We start from the raw sequence: 22,352 nt of genomic DNA, 5'->3' as shown, positions 1-22,352 counted from the left end.
AACGCATTAGGAGCTTATAACTTCTTTAACGACGGCGAACTCGTATGGGCAAATGATAACACCTTTTCGTTTTACGTATTATACAAAATCCGAGGCATCACGTTGTTCAAACAATATCGTCATATTGCCCCGTCCTTCTTATCGGGGTTACGACGTTATTACCCGTTATCTTCTAGAAACGGGAACTATAAACAGCTAACAAATACGTCGTATCGTTTCATATTAAACCGTATTATCGTTTCTCCATGCAAAAGTGACGAGATAAACTTGCACGATGTTTAGAAGCTGTGCATTCGAGAACTGTTCATTTAAAAAGATGACAAAAATAAATAAGTTTCGCGTGTACTGGTCGTTTATATAAGTACTCGTTCAAATTCATAGCTTTAGATCTTAGACGTCATATAATCGTTGGTGAATATTTTATTTTTATAGACACCTCCTCGTGACAAGGATGGAACTTTTATCACGAATGAAACAGATGCCACAGGGGAGAAATGAAAGCACCCTCTTATTATTATATACCGCGTCGTCATTTTGCAACTTGAGACGCAATCGTTGACGTGAAATTTTATCAATTTGCGGTTATTGATTGTAGAAGCGTTCGCGCTACGAGTATTTCCACTTTTACCTCTTTCATTTTCTTTTTTTCCCCTCGCCTCCTTTTACTTGGAACGACCACTAGAACGGCTGGGTTTTAAAAGTCTCTATAACCGTGTAACAACCATCGGTCTTCCTTTTTTTTTTAAAGGCTACAGCATCACGGGCGAATGTTTAACATAAACTCTCCCGACTTTCACTGGCAGTCCACTAAACGTTTCTTTCGTTACGTCGCTTCGCTTTTGCCAGTCTAAATTATTTCCCAGAGATACCATGATGCAGCGTGTAATTGATTAGGAATTAAACTGTTCCACATTCTCCTTTAATAATACCCGTTACATACGCGTAACGGCAACGTCATAATTGTAGCTCTACTGTAACTGTTTATCGTTATTGGTATCACGATAATAAAATAATTTGAACAATAGCGCGCGGCACGCTCGGTAACATGAATATGGAAATTCCTTTCAGACTTCTCTCGCGGCACGGAATTACGTTCGTTTTAATCACGTTGATTATGTTTTATTAGCATCCGAATGAAATTCATCAAAAAATTTACATAACAGAAGTCTATGGAGCGCGGCAATTTGAAACGATTTTCGTTAATTACTTAATTATCATTGTAACTCGTCTGATATGCCGATAATACGTGAAAATTAGTTTCCCTCGTTTTCCACGTCGCCGTCCAATAAAGTCCATTAAATATCCGACCGCTTAATCCTGGATCGCTTCTAATCGACCCCGGGAAAGACGTCGGCGTCGCGACGAATAACCCGCATGCCAGTATTCTAACGCGACGATTCTTACCGTCCGTTCGGCCGTGAAATAGTGACTGTTTCCATTCCGAGTGTCCGCAAGCAGTCTTTCAATATTCTAAACATATATCTCCCGCATGAAAACGTTGGATTCGAAAGAACGCTCGAGAATCGATGACACTTTCAAATTCTCCGATAGCGGTATAATATCGTAACGAAAGACATCGTCGTAAGTCAAGAATAGCCACTGTTTTAACAATGTCTGGCTCGGAGTCACTTTCGCGCACCTCTCGCGTGGAATTTCATCCGTTTTTCTTCATCCCTCGCTTCATCTTCCGCCTTTATTCCATTCCAACGTGGACACACGTCCACGGTGTCTCGTCCTATACGCGTACGGTGACACCGATTACGTCAACGAAACGGACACTAACGTTTCTAATGACGGTAACCGAGGTAACAGCGACGCGATGGTATAAGGATCACAAGCCGAGACGCGGGCAGCGAGAGACCGATGGATGAAGATGTGTAGCTGAAAGCCCAGGGGTCGTCCTCGCTCACGTTTTATTGCTACACGTGTGTTACCTCTGTATTTTCCCAACGCGACGCGCAACCTATCCCCGTATCGCTACTTATCTCATCTTATTGTCCTGTTTTTTCTCCCCCCTCTCTCCCGCATTTATGTACACCTTGTAACATATCGACGTATGAACGATGCTCTCGCGACTATTGCTCGGCTATTTCGAAATTATTGCTCACGGATACGAGGTACGAGAAATGGAATTAAGTTCTTGCGAGTTTTGAAGAGCGCATGAGATTGAAATGGAGAGAACGAGAAACGCAAATATTTGTTATAAGAATACGGACGGTCAATAACTCATACTGATTAGTTACAGCCAAAATTGTACGATCGAACAAATTTCCGAAGTGCAGAGCTATACTAATTAAATCATAGGGTTTCAACTTGAGAGTCGTTCCATTTAATTCGAAATTATTGGAGCTCAATATTATATCCGCATTGCTCGGTCTTCCGATCTAACTGTACGAAATTATTTGGAACCGAACGGGCAGCGATTCGGCAGACGTTATGACGCGAGATTAAAAGATAAAATTAGTTAGGGAGATCGTAGCCGGAGTATGTATTAGACTGGCAGATTCGTGATAGAGGCGTTCGCTCTGATGTATTTGCGACGTAAACAATAATTACCGGGTGCAATTAAGAGGATCCTCGCTGCAGGGCGCGGCGATACGGTCGGTGATAGTCTTGGAACTTCTGCTCTATGTATATCCGACGTATAGCGACGAGGCATCCGTACGGAACGACTTGGTAACGTGTGTCGTCGGCGCGATGAAGAGATTTCGAGTTGGCTACGCTCAATCTTGTTATTCTGTGTGTTAGAGTCTTCCGTAAAATTTGAGTTAGCTTCGTTACTAGGCGACCGAATCTTCCTCTGTCTGCTCACCTGTCTGTCTGTCTGTCGGGACTTTCTGAGTCTGTGAGTGTGAGTCTGAGTGATGGTACCAATGAGACGTTAATACGGCATTGGATCAATTAGGAACGAGTCCGATTATAAAATAATCAGATCTGCGAGGAGTTACATCTGCACTTTAGCAACTCTAAGAGGGAACGTTGTCTGACACACCTTTATTAAGAATGATATTTATACTTGAAAATGTCTAAATTTAGTGTGTAATCTCTTGCAGTAATTACCTACAGCATTTAATATAAAATCAGGTACGAAAACTGAGAGCTTACGTTCAGTACGTAGGACATGACTGCTTGTGACAAAGAATTAAAAGCGCATATAGAACTAATTAAAAAGTGATTACTGTATTATCATCTGGTTTCCGAACCGGTCGAAAGGCTTTAGTAGAATAACTTTCACGGAAAGGAAGAGAACCTCTAGGTTTTGCCCGTGCAAACAGTCGTTAGGGATGCAACCGTTCCCTAGATTCCGGAAAGCAAGAAACTTGGTCGTACTAATGCTATGCTAATGACTTGAGACGAAGAAAAAAAGGAAGGAATGACTAGAAGAATAGTGGTTAAGTCAAAATGTCTGATTTCCAATATCAATAGCCTTCACGTACCTCTCTGATCACAATTAATAAAAAGAAGATGGGAATTTAAACGAGCAGACGATGTAAAAATCTACGTAGTGGCTCATTACGTTATATAAACAAGTTTCATCTGTAAAATATTCTTGGCGATAATATGTGCTTGAACAGCGATTTGCATAAATTTTATTAGTCGGGAAGTTAACGGATCGAAAGTTTTTTACAGTATGGTATGATAGCTTCAAAGCTGAAAATTCTGTTCGCGCTTTCCTTTTCAATATTATTTCCTATACCTTGGCCGTTAAAAAAAAAAGCGTAAAAAAGATGGAAGGTTGAGGATTTTGTCGGACGCGCCACGGGTGAAATCGAGCTGGATCGATCGGAAGTCACCATCCAGAGAATTATTGCTCGATTAACCGTTAATGATTTCGGTGCTTCACGCAAGGTCCCTGAATGGGGACTTCACTCCTGAACTTTAACTACGTTAGCTGTGCCGCGTCGTCGTCCCTTAAACTGGCAAAAGGCGCATCGGCCGGAAAGGAATTCGTGGCAACGGCGATTTTTCCCCCTCCGTTATATGAAAATCGTTCGACCGGACCAGGAACCGCGAGACCGAGGAAAATATGATGCATTGTACCTACAAATGTACTGCACGCAAGCCAGTAACGCGTACCGTGTAAGAATGTCGACGTACATTCCTGTCCATAAGCTACGGTTAATAATAGATTTCCCACAAATCTTATAAATGAAATTAAAGAAGATGAACCAAATAATTGTATAGAATTCATGTCCTTTCCAATAGAAAAAAAATTGTCCTGTAATTGTTTTAACAGAATTGATAATTTTATGCATTTATCTTTTAAATTGATATGCATGATAAATCGGCACGAAATGTCATCTGAGGTAATCATTTGATTTAAGATAAATTTTAAGATAAATTCATCTTCTGGTTCAATGAAGTCGTGTTGAAAATTGAATTTGATTTAGAAATGCTGTTTCTATAAATATTTTATTCGATCACCCTGAGGCTTCTGAACGGGAGTGTACGTGCGCGCACACGCACTTATCGTTGAAAAGGAATCACGAACCTGTGTCAACGATTTGCTCGAGGAATTCCAAGCGAAACGCACGCAGGGTTCCGTTTAATTCCGTTCCGCAAGAATTGAGAGGGACGGATAAGGTTTACGGTTTTCCAATTTCACTTCTGTGAGAACTGGTATCTTCAGGATGTATTGTATGTGACGAGAAAGAGTTTGGCTTAAACCCTCTATCTCCGAATCAGACACTTTAAACGTTAGACACCGAAGTGTACTTGTACAATATGAAAAATTGTTAATACCAATATTTCATGTACGCAAATGTTTTTTATCGTAGTTCGATATCGTATATTTAAAAAGTCACCGATGCGACGTGCATTTTCTCCGGATTTACATTTCAAAGTTATTGAACGCGCATATACATATACCGCACATAGGGACGACACTGGGAAGTACATGGTATAAAAAACATACGCGGCGTGTAAAAGGAAATTGAGAACACGGGGTTATGCATCGAACGCGAGACGTATTTTCTAACGCTTTTCAAGTCGGATCGGTGAACTTGAAAAGGGCCCAGGGCCGGGGTGTCACGAACCGGGGTGACAGCACCTTGAAAACCCAAGTGGCCAAAATAAATAGACCGACGCGAGCCGGGAAACGTGAGGTCGTTTCTGGTGCATGAAAGTGTAAACCCGGGTAACAAAGTGTGTCCCGGCACGAAATGCAATCTGTTACAAGTATCACATGCTGCTTCTTTGCCAACACATCCTGCCAGCAATAAACAAGGAACGTGGCGACAAGTGATATCGCTTATACGCGTGTTCTTCTGCATTAGACGCCTATATATACGCGGGTAATTGATCGACTCGCCGTTTAACGTTCGTCCCCTGGTACCTTCCACGAATTCCTCGCGCATTCTCGATTCGGAGAGTCCCTTGATCGCGTACAGTGCCTTTAAGATTTTAGATAAACGTATCCTACTTCCACCTAGTATCGGATTTACACGAACAAAATTATTGGAATTTTCTTATTCCACAGAAAACATTAAATCACGTTTCTAAAATCTGGTATTCGTTGAAAATTTGCTAGACTTCTAAAACGACGACGGATAAGATACCTCATTCTTAGAACTTAGAAAATCGCGATTCTGGTATCAGGAATAATTCTGTGACATGTGGTCGCGGGGAACAGAACTCTTTGTTTTCGCGTTACTGTCCGAACACAGTTCCCATTTCTCTCTGCGTGCGCAACGAGTTTTCAACGAGTCACAATTGCACACACGAAACTCATGCAATTAGTTTTTTGCTTATCGTTCGCAACGTTTCTGCCGCTCGGTTCCCCGTCGCGCGTGGAACACATTTTTGTAATTCGCCTATTAGCCCGGTGTACTTTTACTTATCGTCCTCTTTACTAATGCATTCAACCTGCTTGTAATTATACAACTCATATTAGCGGCTATATTACGTACCTATTACCTATGTATTATACGTACGTACGTGTATCTGGTAATGCATATTCGTAACGGCGCGTTTAATGTTCTTTAAAATTAATGGAATCCTCCCGGTGTTTACAATTTAAGAGCTTTGATATTCCATGCCTGATTTCATTTCTCATTCCTCGCTTTTGACTATTATTTTACAATTACATATTAGTTACTCGAAACCGTCTCGAGTTACTTGGACTCGTTTTGAAATTCAATTTCACGTCCGAGCTTGCAGTGCCAAGAATTTCTGCTATGTCCAAACATCTCATATTAAAATAATTCGTTTTGATTCGCGATCGAACGAGTCGACGATTGTCTCGGTGTCCGCGTGTCCAACAGATTGGTCGTGATTACGAGTTGAACAGAGATTCTATGTCGATGTTTTCCCGCGTCAAACCAGCGAGTCCGCCGGCAACGAGTTTCGAATGAGTTACCGTTGTCCGCATTAAGCCGGGGCTGCGAGTGTCGGAGTACGAGGAAGAGCGAGTGAAACAGACGGAGGGAAGCCGGAGGGACTTCTGCGAGTCACTGGAAGCGAGCGTGAAGTGATTTCAGAGGGTCGCGAGATATTTCAGGCTCCGAGGATGGTGAAATAAAGCGGGCCCTGCGTGTTGTGCCGTTCATGGCTCGTTATTATGCTATATGCTATGTCCTCGCAGCTACTAAGGTCCTTCTCGTAATGGAAATGTGAAGAGGGACGACGCGGCGCGCTACTCTGCGTTAACCTTAGCCGGGGACAGAAGATAAATGCGGAGAGTCGAAAGGAGAGACCCCCGGTTACCGTCGCCGCGATACCGAACGAACCTTTAAACGCTCCTAAAGGCGTCTAACGAGCCGGGGTGAGCTCGTGGATGGAATTAAATCAAATTGAAAGTGGGCAGTTGCAAAAATTATTCTTAAGCCACGCTTAACATGGATTATACCTGCATCAATCGTAGAAATAAAGCTTTTACATGTTCAGCGAAAGGCACGAAAGAGACAAAGATTTAAGGTCGAAAGGAATAATATTTCTCTCTCATGTTCTACTGCTTTTCTCAGTTTTTAACGAGTGTTACGTGCGTCATACATACCGGATTATTATTGTTGGTACGTTTTACATTTACATACGTCGGACACGTGACAGAGACAGATTAACGTTAAAAACCAACGATCTCGGATTCATTGCAATTCCATTTAGGCAAGTGATGTTGAACTATGTCGCATGCTAATAGGAAAAAGTTTACGCGTAGAAATTATTAATGACGGAACGCTTATGCTTTATCCGTGCATTTGAAGTTTTCAGTCGTCAGCTGCGACGTACAGCAGGGAATATCGTAATGCTGCATATTCGTAATAGGGCATTAACTCTGAATGTTCATTTTCTTAACGAAAGAGGAGTATTGTTGTGCGCTCTTTGTGTAGAGCAGAGACTCAAAGACGTACTCCCAACTAGGAAATTGCTTCGTGTATCTCGTCCCGGGAATAGTGAGAAGAAAAATGCGATTTTACAACCGGAGTTTAACGTGCGTGTGCAGCGATTAAAACTGAAAAGTGGTAACGTCTCAAAAAGACGACGTAGTTTTATCACGGGTCATAGTCACGTGATCGCTATTATACCTTTCTTCGTCGACGTTTTCGTCCGTGTCGAATTAAATAAAGGTGGAAAAATAATTGCACACGGAAATAGGACCTCGGATCGTCAAAAGACATGTTTATGGCGCAGGGAGATGAATTTCTAAAAGTCAGTAGCCGAGCGATTTCGCAGTTTCTCGTTTCTATTATTGCTGCGGCAAAAAAAAGAACGGGAGAAAGGGACGGAATTGAAAGAAACGAGAACGAGGGAGACGTGAGAGGCGCGTAACTTTGTCTCCATTATCGTCCCTGCGGCGTGTGAGATTGGGCTGAACGGTTGAAGGAGAAAATACTCGGCGGCTCGGGGATCGGGCCGCGCATATTTGCCAGCCGGCTGGCATAAAGAGGCCGAGATACTGTCGTCGTAAATAGGGGATGTAAGCACCCACGGGACTAAGCAGACGAAATTCTTATTATTTCGCGGCATTATAAAGGCGGGGGGGAAACGGTACGTCGGCGTTCGGGCTTCCGCGTCGGCACCGCGGTGATTTCTACCCATTCCCGTGAAAATAATCTAGCGGAAGCACGCGAACCTGATTTCCTTTCCTGCATTCCGTTCACGAAAACCACCGCGATTTCTCGTTATCTTACCTCCTGGTTTATTTCGTTCCGCTGACGCGGTGTGATGGTGAATCCTAACTTGTTTCGTAGCTCGCCGAGACGATTTTAATCGAACTTTCGGAATCCGGGGGATTCGATACGATTCTTCGTATAGAAAGTTCAATTATTTGTAGAAATGTTACGTTACGAAAAGTCAGGGTAACGCGGAGGTCCTAAGTGTATGGATCGAGAATATCGATTCGATCCTTCGTTCGACAAAAGAATGAAACGCGTTAGCGAATTATCACGGCTGCTCGCATTTCGCGGTTTCATAAATTTTCTACCGCGACGCTAGCTAAGTTTCCAGACGACACTTAGGCAGATACATTTTTTAGCGAAAAACTTGACGAATATCGTACGAAGTACGGGAAACAACATCGTCCACTGCGCAAACGCGCCCGACGATGGAAGTTTATTTCGTGTCATAAAAGTCGCTCACTTTTTAAAAATAGAATCTGGCCCAGGCGAAATTAACACCATTTGTTTTGTCTTCCTTCTTGACAGAAGAAGGTCGACACGAGACCTTTTTTAAATGTCCAGTTGAACGTACTGTTCATTCAGAAGAATTACTCAGTTGGCATTATATTTGAATACCTGTACTCAGTTTATAAAGTACATCAACGTTCGCACGTTTTCGTCACTTCTGCCGTAAACTTCGTCGCGTTCAAAAGCGAGGAAGAGAGAATTTAAGCACGGCTCGCGACGGCAACGTGGCGATTGAATAAGTGACGCATATTAACGTCGACCTTCGCCTCGGTCGATTACTTTTCCCATTTACGTGCATTAATTGCTTCACTTGAAAGTACGTTTTCCAATTAAGTAAAAAGCCATTGACTGAGAACACGAGCAATGGGAATGTTTCTTACGAAATTAACGTTACGAACGGTTCGCGGAACTTTGGAAAGCGTGGGGCCTCTGAACGGATTACTAACCACCCGGCTCGCATTCCCCCGAAATCTGAGGGTTTCCACCCAACCCTTTTTTATAATTGCCATGAATCTTTGGCCAACGTAAAAAGAGTAAAAAGAAACTGGCCGATCCCTTTCAGACCTGCTACGTGTCTAGAGCCGGTGTGTGTACCCTCATAAGCGTAGATAAAATGAAAAACTCGTTTCACCCGTTTTTTATTGTAATAGAAATGGCAGCAACGTTTGCAACGCGGGCAAATTGCATTGCAACCTTTTCGCGCGGACAAGCGACTGTTGATGACCTTGCAAAAGGGAGGAAATATGTCACGAGCGGGCAAACCAAACGTCATTTGGAACACGCCGCGCCGTGTGTGCGCGCTCTTTTATTTATATCCTCTAAGTATAATAGAAAATTGAAAAACGCGGTTTCAAAGCAACCTAAACGTTTGTCAGCGATATTTAAATAACAAACGCGTGCCCCTCTTGACCCTTCCCCGATTGTTATCGTTTTACGTTATTTCAGAATAAAAGCTAAGTGCTTCATAAATATTTCAGTCCATGACGACGACAGGGAAACGCGTTCCTCATTGACAAGTTAAAGAAAATAAATTTATAATGACGCGTCCTCGTTGTAAGCGTGAAACTTCATTATCGTTAATTAAAAATATCTTTCGACACTCCCGTCGACGAAGTTGCCACAGTACATTTTACCGATTCTACCTATTAAACGTTCAGTCATTATCTTCAGCTTCCTTCGATTTACGATTTGAGTTCGATAAGAGAAATTGCAGTTCTCCCACGTAAGACGGTGTGAAGGACAACGGGAAAAGCAATGTTTAAATCGTGCAGCACGTGTAATATTCCAAGGCGCGGTTAGACGAACACGACATCGGGCGTCGGTAACCATTCCGAGACAGCCGATCCATCAAACCAGCCCGAATCGGGACTCTTAATACGGTCGAATTTCCCGCGAGAGCAACCCCCCGCGAGCAACGTGGATGGATAGGCACGTACAATGGAATTATGGTTCCCTTATGCTCCCATTACCGAGCCATCTACGTTCTACGTTACGCCACCCCGGCTCCTCTCCTTTCGGTGCTCTTAACGACGGCCGTTCGTCGTTTTATGCCCTCCGCAAATAATCTCTGCGCGACTGACCGTATATTCGCCTAACGGCGTAAATGATCTTTGATCGATGACACGTCCTGTTAATACTCGATACGCCTGAACAGCACAGGTTCTAGTTTATGGGCCATTTCATATTTTATATCCTTCATTCTTTCCAATGCTGATACCTTCTTACATAGACAGAATTAAACGATTTTCTAATCTTATTTGCAATAAACTAGTATTGATTCTACAATATCAGAACGAGCCATGGCTATAAAAAAAGTATTTCCAATGCATTAATTAATAATGGACCAACGATTGAACATAAGAATTAAATGTGAGTTAAGAAGATTAACAAGAATAAGGAAAAGCCGATAATATCTCTGTATCTCCGGCTCGTGTCAAATGTGTTTCTCGATGTCGACTGACGAGACAAGGAACTAGCAGGTGTATTGAACGTGACAGTGACAGGTTATAAAAAGCTTGGTTTCGTGTGATTTAATTTATAAACTGTTTACCGGGTTTCAAACGCATACGACACTGTGTTCTCATGAAATTCTAACAAAGGCTCTAAGAATATTTGACGAACGTACATGACTGTCAGATTTCATATCCACTTAAATTTAGTTAATAATTTTCAGGTCTCATCTATTATATGTAGATGTAGTTGTGTGTTTTAGATGCGTCTGCATTGTAATACTTTATTTTCTACCGACGAACGGAGAAGCATGACGTTCGTTTCTAATTGAATTCTCAACAAGAGACAGTAGGTACTGGAATAACTATGTCACATCTTTGGTATTTCTTCTTGTTTTAGACCCAAATTTCAAAGAACCGATCGCCAACGTAACTGCGCCAGTCGGAAGGGAAGCTACGTTGGCATGCGTCGTTCAAGACTTGGCCGCGTACAAAGTGAGTCACAATTAATTTCCTACGCTATAGATTTGTTTCCAGGATTTAATACCGTGCCGCTGATTTCGAGGTCTGTCGTATAAATTTATCGATGTAAAATGGATTTATAAAATTGCATTGTATTATAATTGATTGCGAAGCCGCGAGTGATTAATAACGGCGTCTGAAAATTCATTACGTCGACACCGTTCATCGTGGACTAAGCAGGGAATTAAAATAAACAATTATCGTTGATACCAATTATTAAATTGTGTCGAGGATCTCAACGGCGAATAATTTTCCAACAATAATTTCAGATAGCATTACTCTCTTTTTTTTACAAACTTCTTTTTTCTTGTCTTACGCTTTTGTTTTATGGCGAGCTTAGTCGAATAATTCATGAATAAGTAGTAAAGAAATTACCCGCTGTGAATTTTCTGTACGGTCATCCGACGCGTATGTCCTTGACGATAACAGGCTATCTAAATTGCTGTAAGTCACTGGGAATGGTAGGGTAGTTTCCGCGTTGGTAATCGTCGCGGGCCAACCGACAAAACGCGAACCTTTCGCGAACGCGTATAAATCAAATGGATAAGCATTTTGAATTCTTCATTGGAGATTCAATTATTACATCTTCGTCGTTGTTAATAATAAGTATATGCAATATTGCAGAGTCTTAAACGAGACATGATTAAATTGATTATCTGACACGCAAGGAAATGCACAGACGTAATACGATTACTTTTAATATCGTGTCCAAAACTGTTTTCGATCTTCTGCTACGTTTACAGTAAAATTAGCTATGATATTCGAGGAGTATCGGAGATCTCCATTTAAATTCATACGTTTCGCAGTCTGGTTACCATTCGATTTATAGCAGAGCTTTGGCACACGATGAAAACAAAAACGTCGAGCAGCAACAATGCTGTTTGAGTTTGCATAATCTAGCGAGCGAGCAATTCAAGTTTCAAGTATTCGGTTCATGGTAATCTACCAGAGGAAACCGCAGCTCCGTCCGATTCATGTTCCCGTTTGCGTTAATGGGAGTGCGGAGCTATCATTAGCAAAGATATTCGAAGATCTATAAATTCTAGATCCGCGTAAATCCAGATCGACAACTTCGACCGAGGGGGTGGGTATCGGCTCGAATTGGGTAAGATTGACGAGCTGCGTTCTCCAGACAGGGAACCACTCGAATCTTATCGGCTTCTATCGAGAGATTCGGCATTCTTGCTCTTCGTGCTTCATCTCCTAATTAGCGAATTCGCGGCAGCCATTATTGCCCGGGCACATACTACGGCCGGATTCGATTCCGCCGCGGCGCGGCGGGGGAAAAGACGAGGGGATTGGATATTACACGCGTAGAACGCGGAATAAAATCGACTTGGCTCGCTCGCCTTCCGCGCCGAGGAACGAGTATCCATTTCCGTTCGTCCGCTTAATTTTGCTAATTAATTAACTAACTGTTTCGCCCGGTTGGACGAGAGGGTAGATCCTTGAAGCTCGAGTGCATGGCCGGTGATAGAGAGGAACAAGGGATGAGCAGAAAGCTGGATAGAGAGCAGGAGGCGGGGGCAGGAGAGCTGGTTGGGAGAAAGAAGAAACAGAGAGAAATTCACTTAACTTTTTCGTGGTCGTTTAACGAGGTCAACGGGTTAAACAACCTTTCTAGATGTCTATGCTCTAGATTCCTTTTTGCTTCCGAGTGCTTTCAGTAATACCTATCCGACGGTCTTCACGGAAAGGGAGAAAGGAGAGAGAGAGAGAGCCTTGGGCACGTTTGAAAATATCAGTAGCTGGTTTTAAGTAATGGACTTCAATTAAAACGAAATGAAATATCAAGAAAATCGCGGGTATCCATTACTACAGGGTCCCCTCGATTTCTTCTTGCTTCTATCGGGTCTCTCAGCGATCCTTTACCCGGTGGACGCGAAAGTGGATTCGCCCCAGAAACAATTACACTTCTATGAAGAGCCGAGCCACTCCCGTTTAAAAACGTCATCAGCTTTCAGTGTAAAATGTTAATTATCTTTGTATTAACGAGGCAAGGGAAGATTCCTGGCGACGAACACAAATCACCGGCCGCGGTGTCGACGGAAGGAGACTCGCGATGGAAAAATTACGAATTCTCGGATCCTCTTTGGCGCACCCTTAAAAAACGGGGAACGTTGTAAAAGGAATTCAGTTAATTTAAGGAAAATCTAGTTCCGGCCAAGGACGTTTAGTCGTTTAAACAGTTAATGCACGGGGTTACGACGCTTTTCTGCCCAGATTTCGCGAACGCTGATAGGTACAGCGATGGTTCTTAAAACGAGCAAGAGATGAAGTACAGTTTTAAATGGTAACGTCCGTTACGAATTGTTTCATGTCGTTACTCTAAACAGTAATTTTATTAAAATTGCGTCCGCACGGGAACTAGCTCGAGTAAAACACTGTTTTAGTAAAATTAACCCTTCATCTCCTAACTGATCTGGTTTGAATGCCGTGTGCTTTGAAACTGACTAATATGGTCTCCAGCTGTTTCAACTATGTATCTAGTTTCACGTATTACACGAAACCGGTTCATCGTCATGATCTCGCGTTTAATTCGCGGCAGGAGATTGATATAGAAAAATATCTACATGACATAAAATTCACAGTGGATACGCTCAATTTCATAAAAACGCAACGATAAGAAATAAAAATTGAATTTCATTAATTGAAGGGAGTATAGATTTTTCATATCTATTTGCCAACTATTTTTCTTATCCTTAAACGTGAAGTTAATCTGTGAAACGTGCTTTTTCGTACGTCCATTTGACTAAATGATTGGAAACGCATTCAGTAGCGATGGGAATAATATTGAAAAGTATTCATCTGGCCGAGTGGTGCCGGTATGAAATTCAAATGGATATATTTACGAAGGCCAGGTCTGACCTGCGACCGACGTTACACTCTTCTGGATAGAAGGAGGGCGCGGAGGGATGGGTTATCGTCGGTTGAAGGATGAGACATTGGAAAAGGGGTGGGCCGGAATAATCGCGCCGTTTATAAGCCACCGCCGGTGCGTCGCTCAGCCTTCCGGTTATGCATTAAGATGACGGATAACGGTTGCAACCGTGCCGGAACTCTGGCAGCATCACGATCCAGAGATAACGACGTATCTTCGGTAACGTTTCACCCAATTTACTTGCAATACGTAATGAACGTGTTAATGCTTTACCTCCAAAGACAATGGGAACCTACTTACGTTAAGCAGATCAGATTTTTGGAGAACGTGATTTCGCATAATTTCAGAGATAATATATTAGGTCTACTGGAAAGTTATGTCTGTTTCATTCACAACAAATTTCGACACGTAAGCACATGTTTATTAAGCGCATGTGTGCCTCTTTGAAAAGAATTAAAAAATGAAGAAGATATCAAACAAACACTAGTTCAATTTTTCGCATCAAAACAGAAAACATTTCAAAAATGGGATATACAAATTGCCTTAAAATTATTCGTATACGAAGGGGACTCCGATATCGTCCATAGCGTATAACAGGCTGGTCATAGCTTTTCTCCGGGTTTATGCCTGGCCCAGTGAGGTATCACCGTGCTTTGAATTTTAATCACGAAGTTTAGGGTTGCCTTTGGCCAGCCATGAATAGAGAGTGTTAACTACGATCTTGCTTAATTCAGGTGTATGGTGAGCATACCGCAGAAGTTAGTTACTTGATATCGTTTGCTGATCGTTCCAAGTCTCTATTTAAACTTCCCACTTTCGTTTATTCCACTTTCCTAACAATGCTTCGCATTTTGCGTACCCATATTGATCTCGTAGCTTTAGTAATCCGATTCATGCATGTATCAAAATGTTTTTACAAATCGAAACTGTAACTCTCCGAGTTTCTGTTTAATAAAAACTGATTATCAATCAAAGTTACTTCAATTTTTAATTCGTATCTTTATTATTATCAAATATATTCTTTTTCGATTTATCAAAATCACGTTTCATAGGATGCCCACTAAGAGCTAGGTTATCAGCAATGAGAAATTAGATTTTGTTCTGTAAAAACGAAACCCTGGAGCTGTCGGTTTTCCAACGTTTGATTAATTCGCTTCTAATCGGTTCGAAAACGAACTTGCTCGATTCTATTGTCAGTTCACGCAGCGCACCAGATTGTTCCGGATCGGTCCTAGTATTTGCAAACGTCGTCTTCGTTCTAGCTCACTCCTAGCCGTACGACTCATCGGTTTTCGGGCCACGGATTAACATGCCACCCTGCCGCCCTCCCATCCTCGCTCTGTAAGCACTGATGCGTCTGTTAAATCCGTGGTTCTCTCACTCGATTCAACCATTCCTCTGATCCATCTATCTTGCATTACCTATATAATGACACAATTTCCATTGCTGAATTAGACCTACAAACTGCTAACTCGATAACCGTTCAAAATACGTAGTTCCCTGTGGTATAGCCTAGACTAGATACTACACCCAGTTTCAATTACTCTGTACTTTGCTCCGATGCTGCTCTCCAGTTAGATAGAATATTTATAAAACGTGTGGAAAGAAAATAATTCATTTCACAATATATAATAGACAATGCTAAATAAAACTTCAATGATACTAATTAAAAACTGAATTTTCATCGGAATATCCATTATGGTTTTATCGCTATATATCCACTTCATATTTTCTGCACATTTAAGTTTCTTAAAAATGTATAATAAATAAATAAGTTGTGTAATTGTAAATAAATTGCACAGTCTAGTAGTAGTGCATTCTCAAATATTTATTTCGTTTTGAGCCATGCACATTAAAAAGTAGCGAGGTCTTACTTTGAAATATTTACTGAATTCTATTTTCAATTCAGCTGCGTTGAATTATTCAATTCGGTATATTTAATTATTGTTGACAGGTTAAAAGTTTAATAATTCTCTCGGGCGCGTGTAATTTTAGCTGTTTCAAGCTTTAAAAGTTCAAACACTGGAGCAGTGAAAAACAAGGGAGCAAAAGTTTAATTTCATAATCCCGTTCAACTCGTTCAAATTTTTATAAAGTACTACTTAATCAAACAGTCTACATTGAACAAGGTCATAAAACAACTTTTATACGAATTAACAATGCTAATTCTACTTTAAATATTTAGACTGTCATGAGTTTAATTTAGGAGGTCTTCCCATATCAGGTTTTGCTAGCAGAACTAAGAAAGGAAGCACTGTTAAATATGATATTTTCTGGAGCCCGCGAACGCGCAGAATGTAACCAGGAACTGTGCGAGCCAGCCGTCCGCTAACGAACTCCGAAATTCGCCGCAATAAGTTTTTTCTAGGACGGCTAAGCTCGGTCAAACGTAAGGCGAATTTTACGTAACATTGAGGAGTTCTCGCTCTCCCTATGCGCGAGTAATTGAACCCGCTAATTTCCATGCGATTGAGGAACTCCGAGTCAGGGAAAACAAAAAGAAAAAATTAACCGAGAACTCGAGAGCTTTGATAAATGGAAGATCAGCACCGTGGCTGAGTAAACATACGAAACATTTGTAAAAAATCATCTAACGATTCTCACGATTAAAAAGGTCAAAGTGCAAAGTGCAATTTGCCAACGACGAAATGATTTTTAATTACTCATCGTTTTCCCATGTAGTTTCGAATGTTCCTTTAATAGCATAGGAATTGAAAAAAATGGAGATTTATTAATAATTCGTAAAGGTTTGCTTTGCGATGTTCATTGTCATGTTCAGATCTTAATTATGAAAATGGAAAAAGGAATAAATTCTCCGGTACCGAGTAATTAGGAATTGGATAGAATGAAATTTTGTTTCCTGAGGGACAAATATGCATTTAGATCGAACATTAGTAGAGAAATTAGCTGATCTTTATCCGCAGTAAAATGGCACATAAGCGGAACGGCGCAATGTTCATTGAACAGATAAAACGAACCGGGGAGTATATAAAGTACGCGGAAGATTGAAGCAGCCCATTCCCTGATATCTTCCGTTTTCCTACGCTAATATTGGTACAATATATCTTACTCACTTTATAATTAAAAGTATCGAACGGTGTATGAAAAACATGAAATCAAGCTTAGAGCCAAGCAGAGCGAAGAATAAAATAGTTTTAGTCTAAGCATTGCGGCTATCTTAGATCTCGGATGTGGGAAGCACAGAATAAGGTCGCTGTTACTACTTAAATTTGACGAATTGTAGGTTCAAGCATCGTTACTAAAGTTACTTGACAACGACGTGAATCACTTATGATTTTATTATCGATTCGCGTAATACGGGCACGCATTCAGAGCACGGATCGGTGCATCGGTTCTGTTTGATCTTCCTCCTTTTGTGCATAACTGGAAAGGGAAGACCCAAAAGAACCTTTGACTGGAGGTTTGTCGAAGAGGCAAAGGGATGAGTGGCGAGGAGTATTACCACCGTCACACTTATATGACATTTCGTACCGACATTTCGGGCAGATTCCCCCGGGACGGGCGGCTAATGCTCCGCCACCCGTAGATTACTTTGAGCACCATAATTAGCTTAATTCACCCGTCATTATGACGAGTTACTGTATACCTCGGGTATTAATCACTAGTGTAATGACACAACAACCAGAGTCCTTCTGTTTTAATGACATTTCGTAATTGGTCCCAGGGTATATTCAGATTTGATCAATTTTATTACCGTCGTTGACTTTTCGAATTACGGTAGATTGGTAAATCGATATTGGAATTAATTCATGAATCCTTTCCTTTCACGTTTCGTTACCTTTTTATCTCCCACAATATCCCCTTGTCGGAGTTAATTTTATCGCTAGGAAATTATACTAATCACGTTAATTCCGAGCTTAACTAAGTTCGCATTACATGTGCGTATATACATATATCTAGGTACGTGCTCAGACGGATTCGCGGTTGCACGAATTAAAAGCATGAATTTCAATTTCGCCGCGAGCCGACCGAAACTACGATTTTTCTCGCATATTTCATTTTTCTCTTTAATAGACGCGGCATGTATTTGAAAATGTAACCGGGCAACGCGCGAGAAACATTTACCGGTCGTTAATGAAGTTACAGCTGGGCCGAGTTCGAAAGTAGCTCCACGGTACAGTTATCGAACAACTTAAGAGTGGTTGCCGTAAACGCGAATCGACCCCAGAAAGTTGATGACGGTGGTAGTGGCGGCGGCGGCGGTGGCAGTTAGCGTTTTGCTAACTTTATTTTCAATGCAGACGGAACGAAGTGAAACGTCTACCCGGGTTCTGATGAAAGGGTTCGATTCAAATATTCGTTTCTGCCACTCAAACTGCTGTTTCGATGCACAAGACGTTTGAATCCTAAACGGCCAAGCGTCGATTCGATTTTCCCTTCGTACCTATCAAACGAGCCTTTTAGCTTTCTGATTCCCCACCGGCAATTAATTAAAGTAATGTTTCATTAAAAGATGTGAACCGATGGAAACAGAATTCTTTGATTGTCGAGAAACCAATTAAAATTAAGCAATGACGATAAATTGTTAACATATGGATTCCTCGCGCAATTAGTGCAAATTTACTTACTGTTACATGTAACTGTATTCTAGTTAAACAGTGAATTTTTATAAAACATTGGTTAACGATCTTCGGAGTCATTTAACTCTTTCTGAACTTGGGTTTTTCATTTGTCTCAAACTGGTAGACTTCGTTAATCAATAGCAATTAATTGGAAGAGTCTAATCTTGGTTTGGAAAAGGGAGCTGTAGAAATTTCAAGCCTACAGAGAGCATCGGTTGCTGCCTTCCTAAGGCATTATTTATCTCTCGGCGTCCAAGTGACCCGCTGAGAAGTTCGAACGGGAAGCGGAAATTGAGAAGTGGAAATTGAGGCGAATCTGGCGAATGTCTCGCAGGCTGTGTTTCCGGATGTCGAGAAAGTTTGACGTCAAGAAAATCGCGCGATGGCCTCGCGATACACACTTCCCTCCCCTTCACTTTTATCATATCCTCTGGAAATAACTTACCATCCACTTCTTCGCATCGATATAAGTAAAAAAGGAAATTTGCATTGGCGACGACCGATATCTCGTAAATATCGACATCAGCCATTCCGCATTAACATCGAATCGCGATAACAATTTGGTCAGTCGTTCGTTCTTCTTTCTTTTAGAAATACATAACTCGAATCGCGGCGGTTAATAATGCTGCTCGAAAGTTTCGAGCACTTTTCACTTTTCTATTGCCTCTCCGAACAACGAGCGCATCGTGATTATTATTTTTAATTATACTTAAACGTACCTAGTTTGGAAATGGGATTTTCCGCGAAGCACTCGTGTCCTCGAATTGAAGTCTAAATGAAATTTATAGAAATAGTTGGCGACGGTATGGTAACTTTTAAATTTATAGCCTGCGATTTAACACGTTCAGTCTCAGATTGTGAGCGCTTTAATACCCGGGCCGCCCATTTTAGGGGCCGGACCCATTAAGGCATCCTTATAACTGACAAAAGGTGCAAACGACAGAATAATATATCGTCGGAATGGAACGAAAATATCCGTCCATCTATTACGAGCGTTTGTCTCTAATGAACATGTGAACCGAATCTAACGCGAACACGTATTAATCGTCGTTTATAATATTTCGTGGCACGTTTTCCCTAATTTTACATTGTTTCGTAAAAATTGTATAATTCCATTCGGAGACTAAATCTGTACGGCTTCAACGCGTATTCAGCACGTTCAACACATATTTCAGACAATTTCTAAGTTATAATCTGACAATGAAGGGCTCCAAAATTCTCAAACTTGGACGCATCACGAAAGTTTCGAAACTTGTCGCTCGTCTTCAGTAGAACACACGCATAAATACCTTTGCGCGATCCTTCGCGCAGTTACACGTTCCCATTATACATTAAAATATTGATACAATCACAGCGTAATGCCGTTGAAAGTAAAATGCCGTTGTCCTCGGAACTTTCCGCAAAACGCGTGAACGAGGATTTTCATTTATCCCCCGCTTCAATTCGATTAATCTTTCGCGTTTGGTCGCTATCAATTCGAACGTTAAGTGTATTAGTTTAATTACCGTCACAGCAATTTTCCTCGTTGCGTGTCCCACGGTAGTCTATTCTAGCACGAAACATAACCAGAGACACGATACCGTTTCTGTGGCCTTGTCAGAAGTCCGAGAACATGGACGCGAGAGATCTGTCCGATTAGCGGACTAGCTTATCCACTGATTCGGGTGACGCTGTATTCTCCGAGACGTCTTGGCGAAAGCGTAAGTTGACGGAAAGTAGCAGAGGGAAAGGAAGGTACGGAGGGTTTCCGGAACAGGTGGAACTAGTCCGTGAGTCTCGGATGCAGATATCACTGGGACACCCCCTCCCCCGTTCCTTCCCCGTGCTTGTCTGTAAATCTGCCAGAGACCGGTGTGAAACGGTGGCTGGTCGGATTAGGTGGCAGAGGTCGAGGACTGGCCCAACCGCCTAGTCGGAAGCGTGCCGTGAACTATTGCATTTGATATCCAGTCCGATGAATGGAAACGGTGAAGCCATATCCACGCTTGCCGCCATCTCTGGCCGCGATGTACGTGAATGCAGGTATAATACCCCTCCGTGCTTCCGCCAACTATGATAACCAAGTATTTACGGCTCCTCTCGCGAATTTCTATAATTTACGAATACGCGCCGCGCGCACTGCCTTGTTATTCTTCAACGCCCAGCGTTTGCTTCCCTTTAGTTTTTAACCACGATACACATTGAATTTGAATGAACATAAATTTATAGCGAGCCACCGTGGAAAGGTCAGACTGTCCTCTCTGTCCACTAACAAGTTTTCAAACTTGAAATTATGCTGTATACTCAGATCTTCTCCCAAGAGAAGCCTCTTCCGTCGTATTAATTTGAAATTATTTCTCCCATCTCGATCGCATGAGCAGAAGCAGCTTCGTTAAAACATTGCCATCCGTCATTCTTATAATACAATGAAGTATTTTTTCTTCTCGGACGCACCGTGGAACATATTTGTCAGACGGCGAAGGAAGTGATGTCAAATCAATAGTAGCTAGATATGTCAGCCCGTTGAAGTATTATTGCCCGATGAATTGCTTCAAACGCGTATGCATCACGCGGGATCGATATCCATTTGATACATTCATGGAAATATCAGCGTGTATCGATTACGCGGACAATGAATATAGTATTGATAGCATTCGCGATACTTTTCATCCGCCGTTCCTATTGTCGCGGAGATATAAAAACGATAACGACTGAGAATCATCAAACCGTGTGCGCATTTGCAAAAAAATGTCATGAATACACATGACACGTCCATGTAATATGTATATGCGCACAGGTACACCGCTCGTTTCATTGTAATTTATAAACGATACTTGTATTGTGGATTTGAAAATACTTTATGATATAAAAATAATGTATATACAAACTAAATTTGTATTTGAAAATGTGAGCCTGAGAGGTTGTTATCGACTGTCGTCCCAATCTATCTGTTTGGTTTATCAGAGAGATTCATCACGAATCTCTGATCGTTAACCCGAGAAATCCGCGGCGGATCCAAAGGAAATATGGTAGCGACCCTCGGGGGGTAGAATGCCATTCGCGAGAGTCATTCTAAAAATTACAGGACTAAAGGATATCCCGGATAAATATTTACCCGGCGAAACGGCAATTCCATTATCCTTCGCCTTTGAAGGCGGATGCACGTGAACGAAAATATTGCCGGCGCCAATAGCGAAACGCGTGCCGCGCACATAAGCGTGGAAAATACGTGATCGTATGCTGGTAACCGCGGTACAAAGGGGCACCAGCCGAAACGTATACACGCGGTGGTACCAAAAAGTATTGGCACGTAGCTGCGCTCTTCCAATAAAACGTTCTTCGATCCGAGCTTAAATTTCATTCCCGTGATACCAGATTTTGCTACACAGCTTCGTGTAGGTACTATTAAATGATAAAACCCAAGCCATCGGCATTATAATATAAGAGATTAGAGCTAGTCATGATCTTATAATAAATTCTCATAAGAATTAGGATGAGACATAAAAATACGTCGAGAAAATGAAATTTGATTTCGATTTGGAGGAGACCGGGACTACGCGATATTTTTTGTGGTCACGTTCGCATGTGCCAACATCCAAACACTGAATAAGTTCGATGGATGGCGGTTCCCACCTCCTTGATTCTCAATATTTTTTCCCGTACTCTTTCAGGCTCTCTTTTTGCAAGCGGATCACATTTTCTTAACAGTTTGATTTACCGCTAGTGAACGGCCACGCTTTTGTATGCGACGGTGGCCTTTTCGCGTTTCCATTTTTCCCGCCCACGACTTTCTTCTACCTCCCCGTTTCTTTGCCAA

General features: G+C 41.7%; 1 protein-coding gene and 1 long non-coding RNA gene across 4 annotated transcripts in view; one reads left to right on the top strand and one right to left on the bottom strand.

Annotated features, from left to right (window-relative positions):
• Positions 1-10,985, top strand: part of LOC113464810 (uncharacterized) — a 133,747-nt gene extending 122,762 nt beyond the window's left edge. Inside the window, exon 4 of one of the 2 annotated variants that reach the window (XR_003389673.1) lies at positions 10,971-10,985. This is a non-coding gene — a long non-coding RNA (uncharacterized LOC113464810). Of the gene's footprint in view, positions 1-432; positions 4,235-10,970 lie in introns of those variants that run through there. The other variant, XR_003389672.1, reaches the window with a different exon arrangement.
• LOC108629005 (putative splicing factor, arginine/serine-rich 7) overlaps positions 1-22,352 on the bottom strand; it is an 84,776-nt gene that overhangs the window by 25,932 nt on the left and 36,492 nt on the right. The window contains exon 5 of one of the 2 annotated variants that reach the window (XM_026816961.1): positions 15,263-15,394. The exons of the other annotated variant lie outside the window; for it this stretch is intronic. Coding sequence (XP_026672762.1) covers positions 15,278-15,394 — 117 coding nt within the window. The 3' untranslated portion in view covers positions 15,263-15,277. Of the gene's footprint in view, positions 1-15,262; positions 15,395-22,352 lie in introns of those variants that run through there. 2 annotated transcript variants of the gene reach the window in all.

This window comes from Ceratina calcarata, unplaced genomic scaffold, assembly GCF_001652005.2.
Source record: "Ceratina calcarata isolate Rehan_Ccalc_2016 unplaced genomic scaffold, ASM165200v1 scaffold551.2, whole genome shotgun sequence".
In the NCBI taxonomy this organism is placed as follows: Eukaryota; Metazoa; Arthropoda; class Insecta; order Hymenoptera; family Apidae; genus Ceratina; species Ceratina calcarata.
The sequence above is the reverse complement of the archived record's forward strand: the minus strand, read 5'-3'. Positions and strand labels throughout refer to the sequence as shown.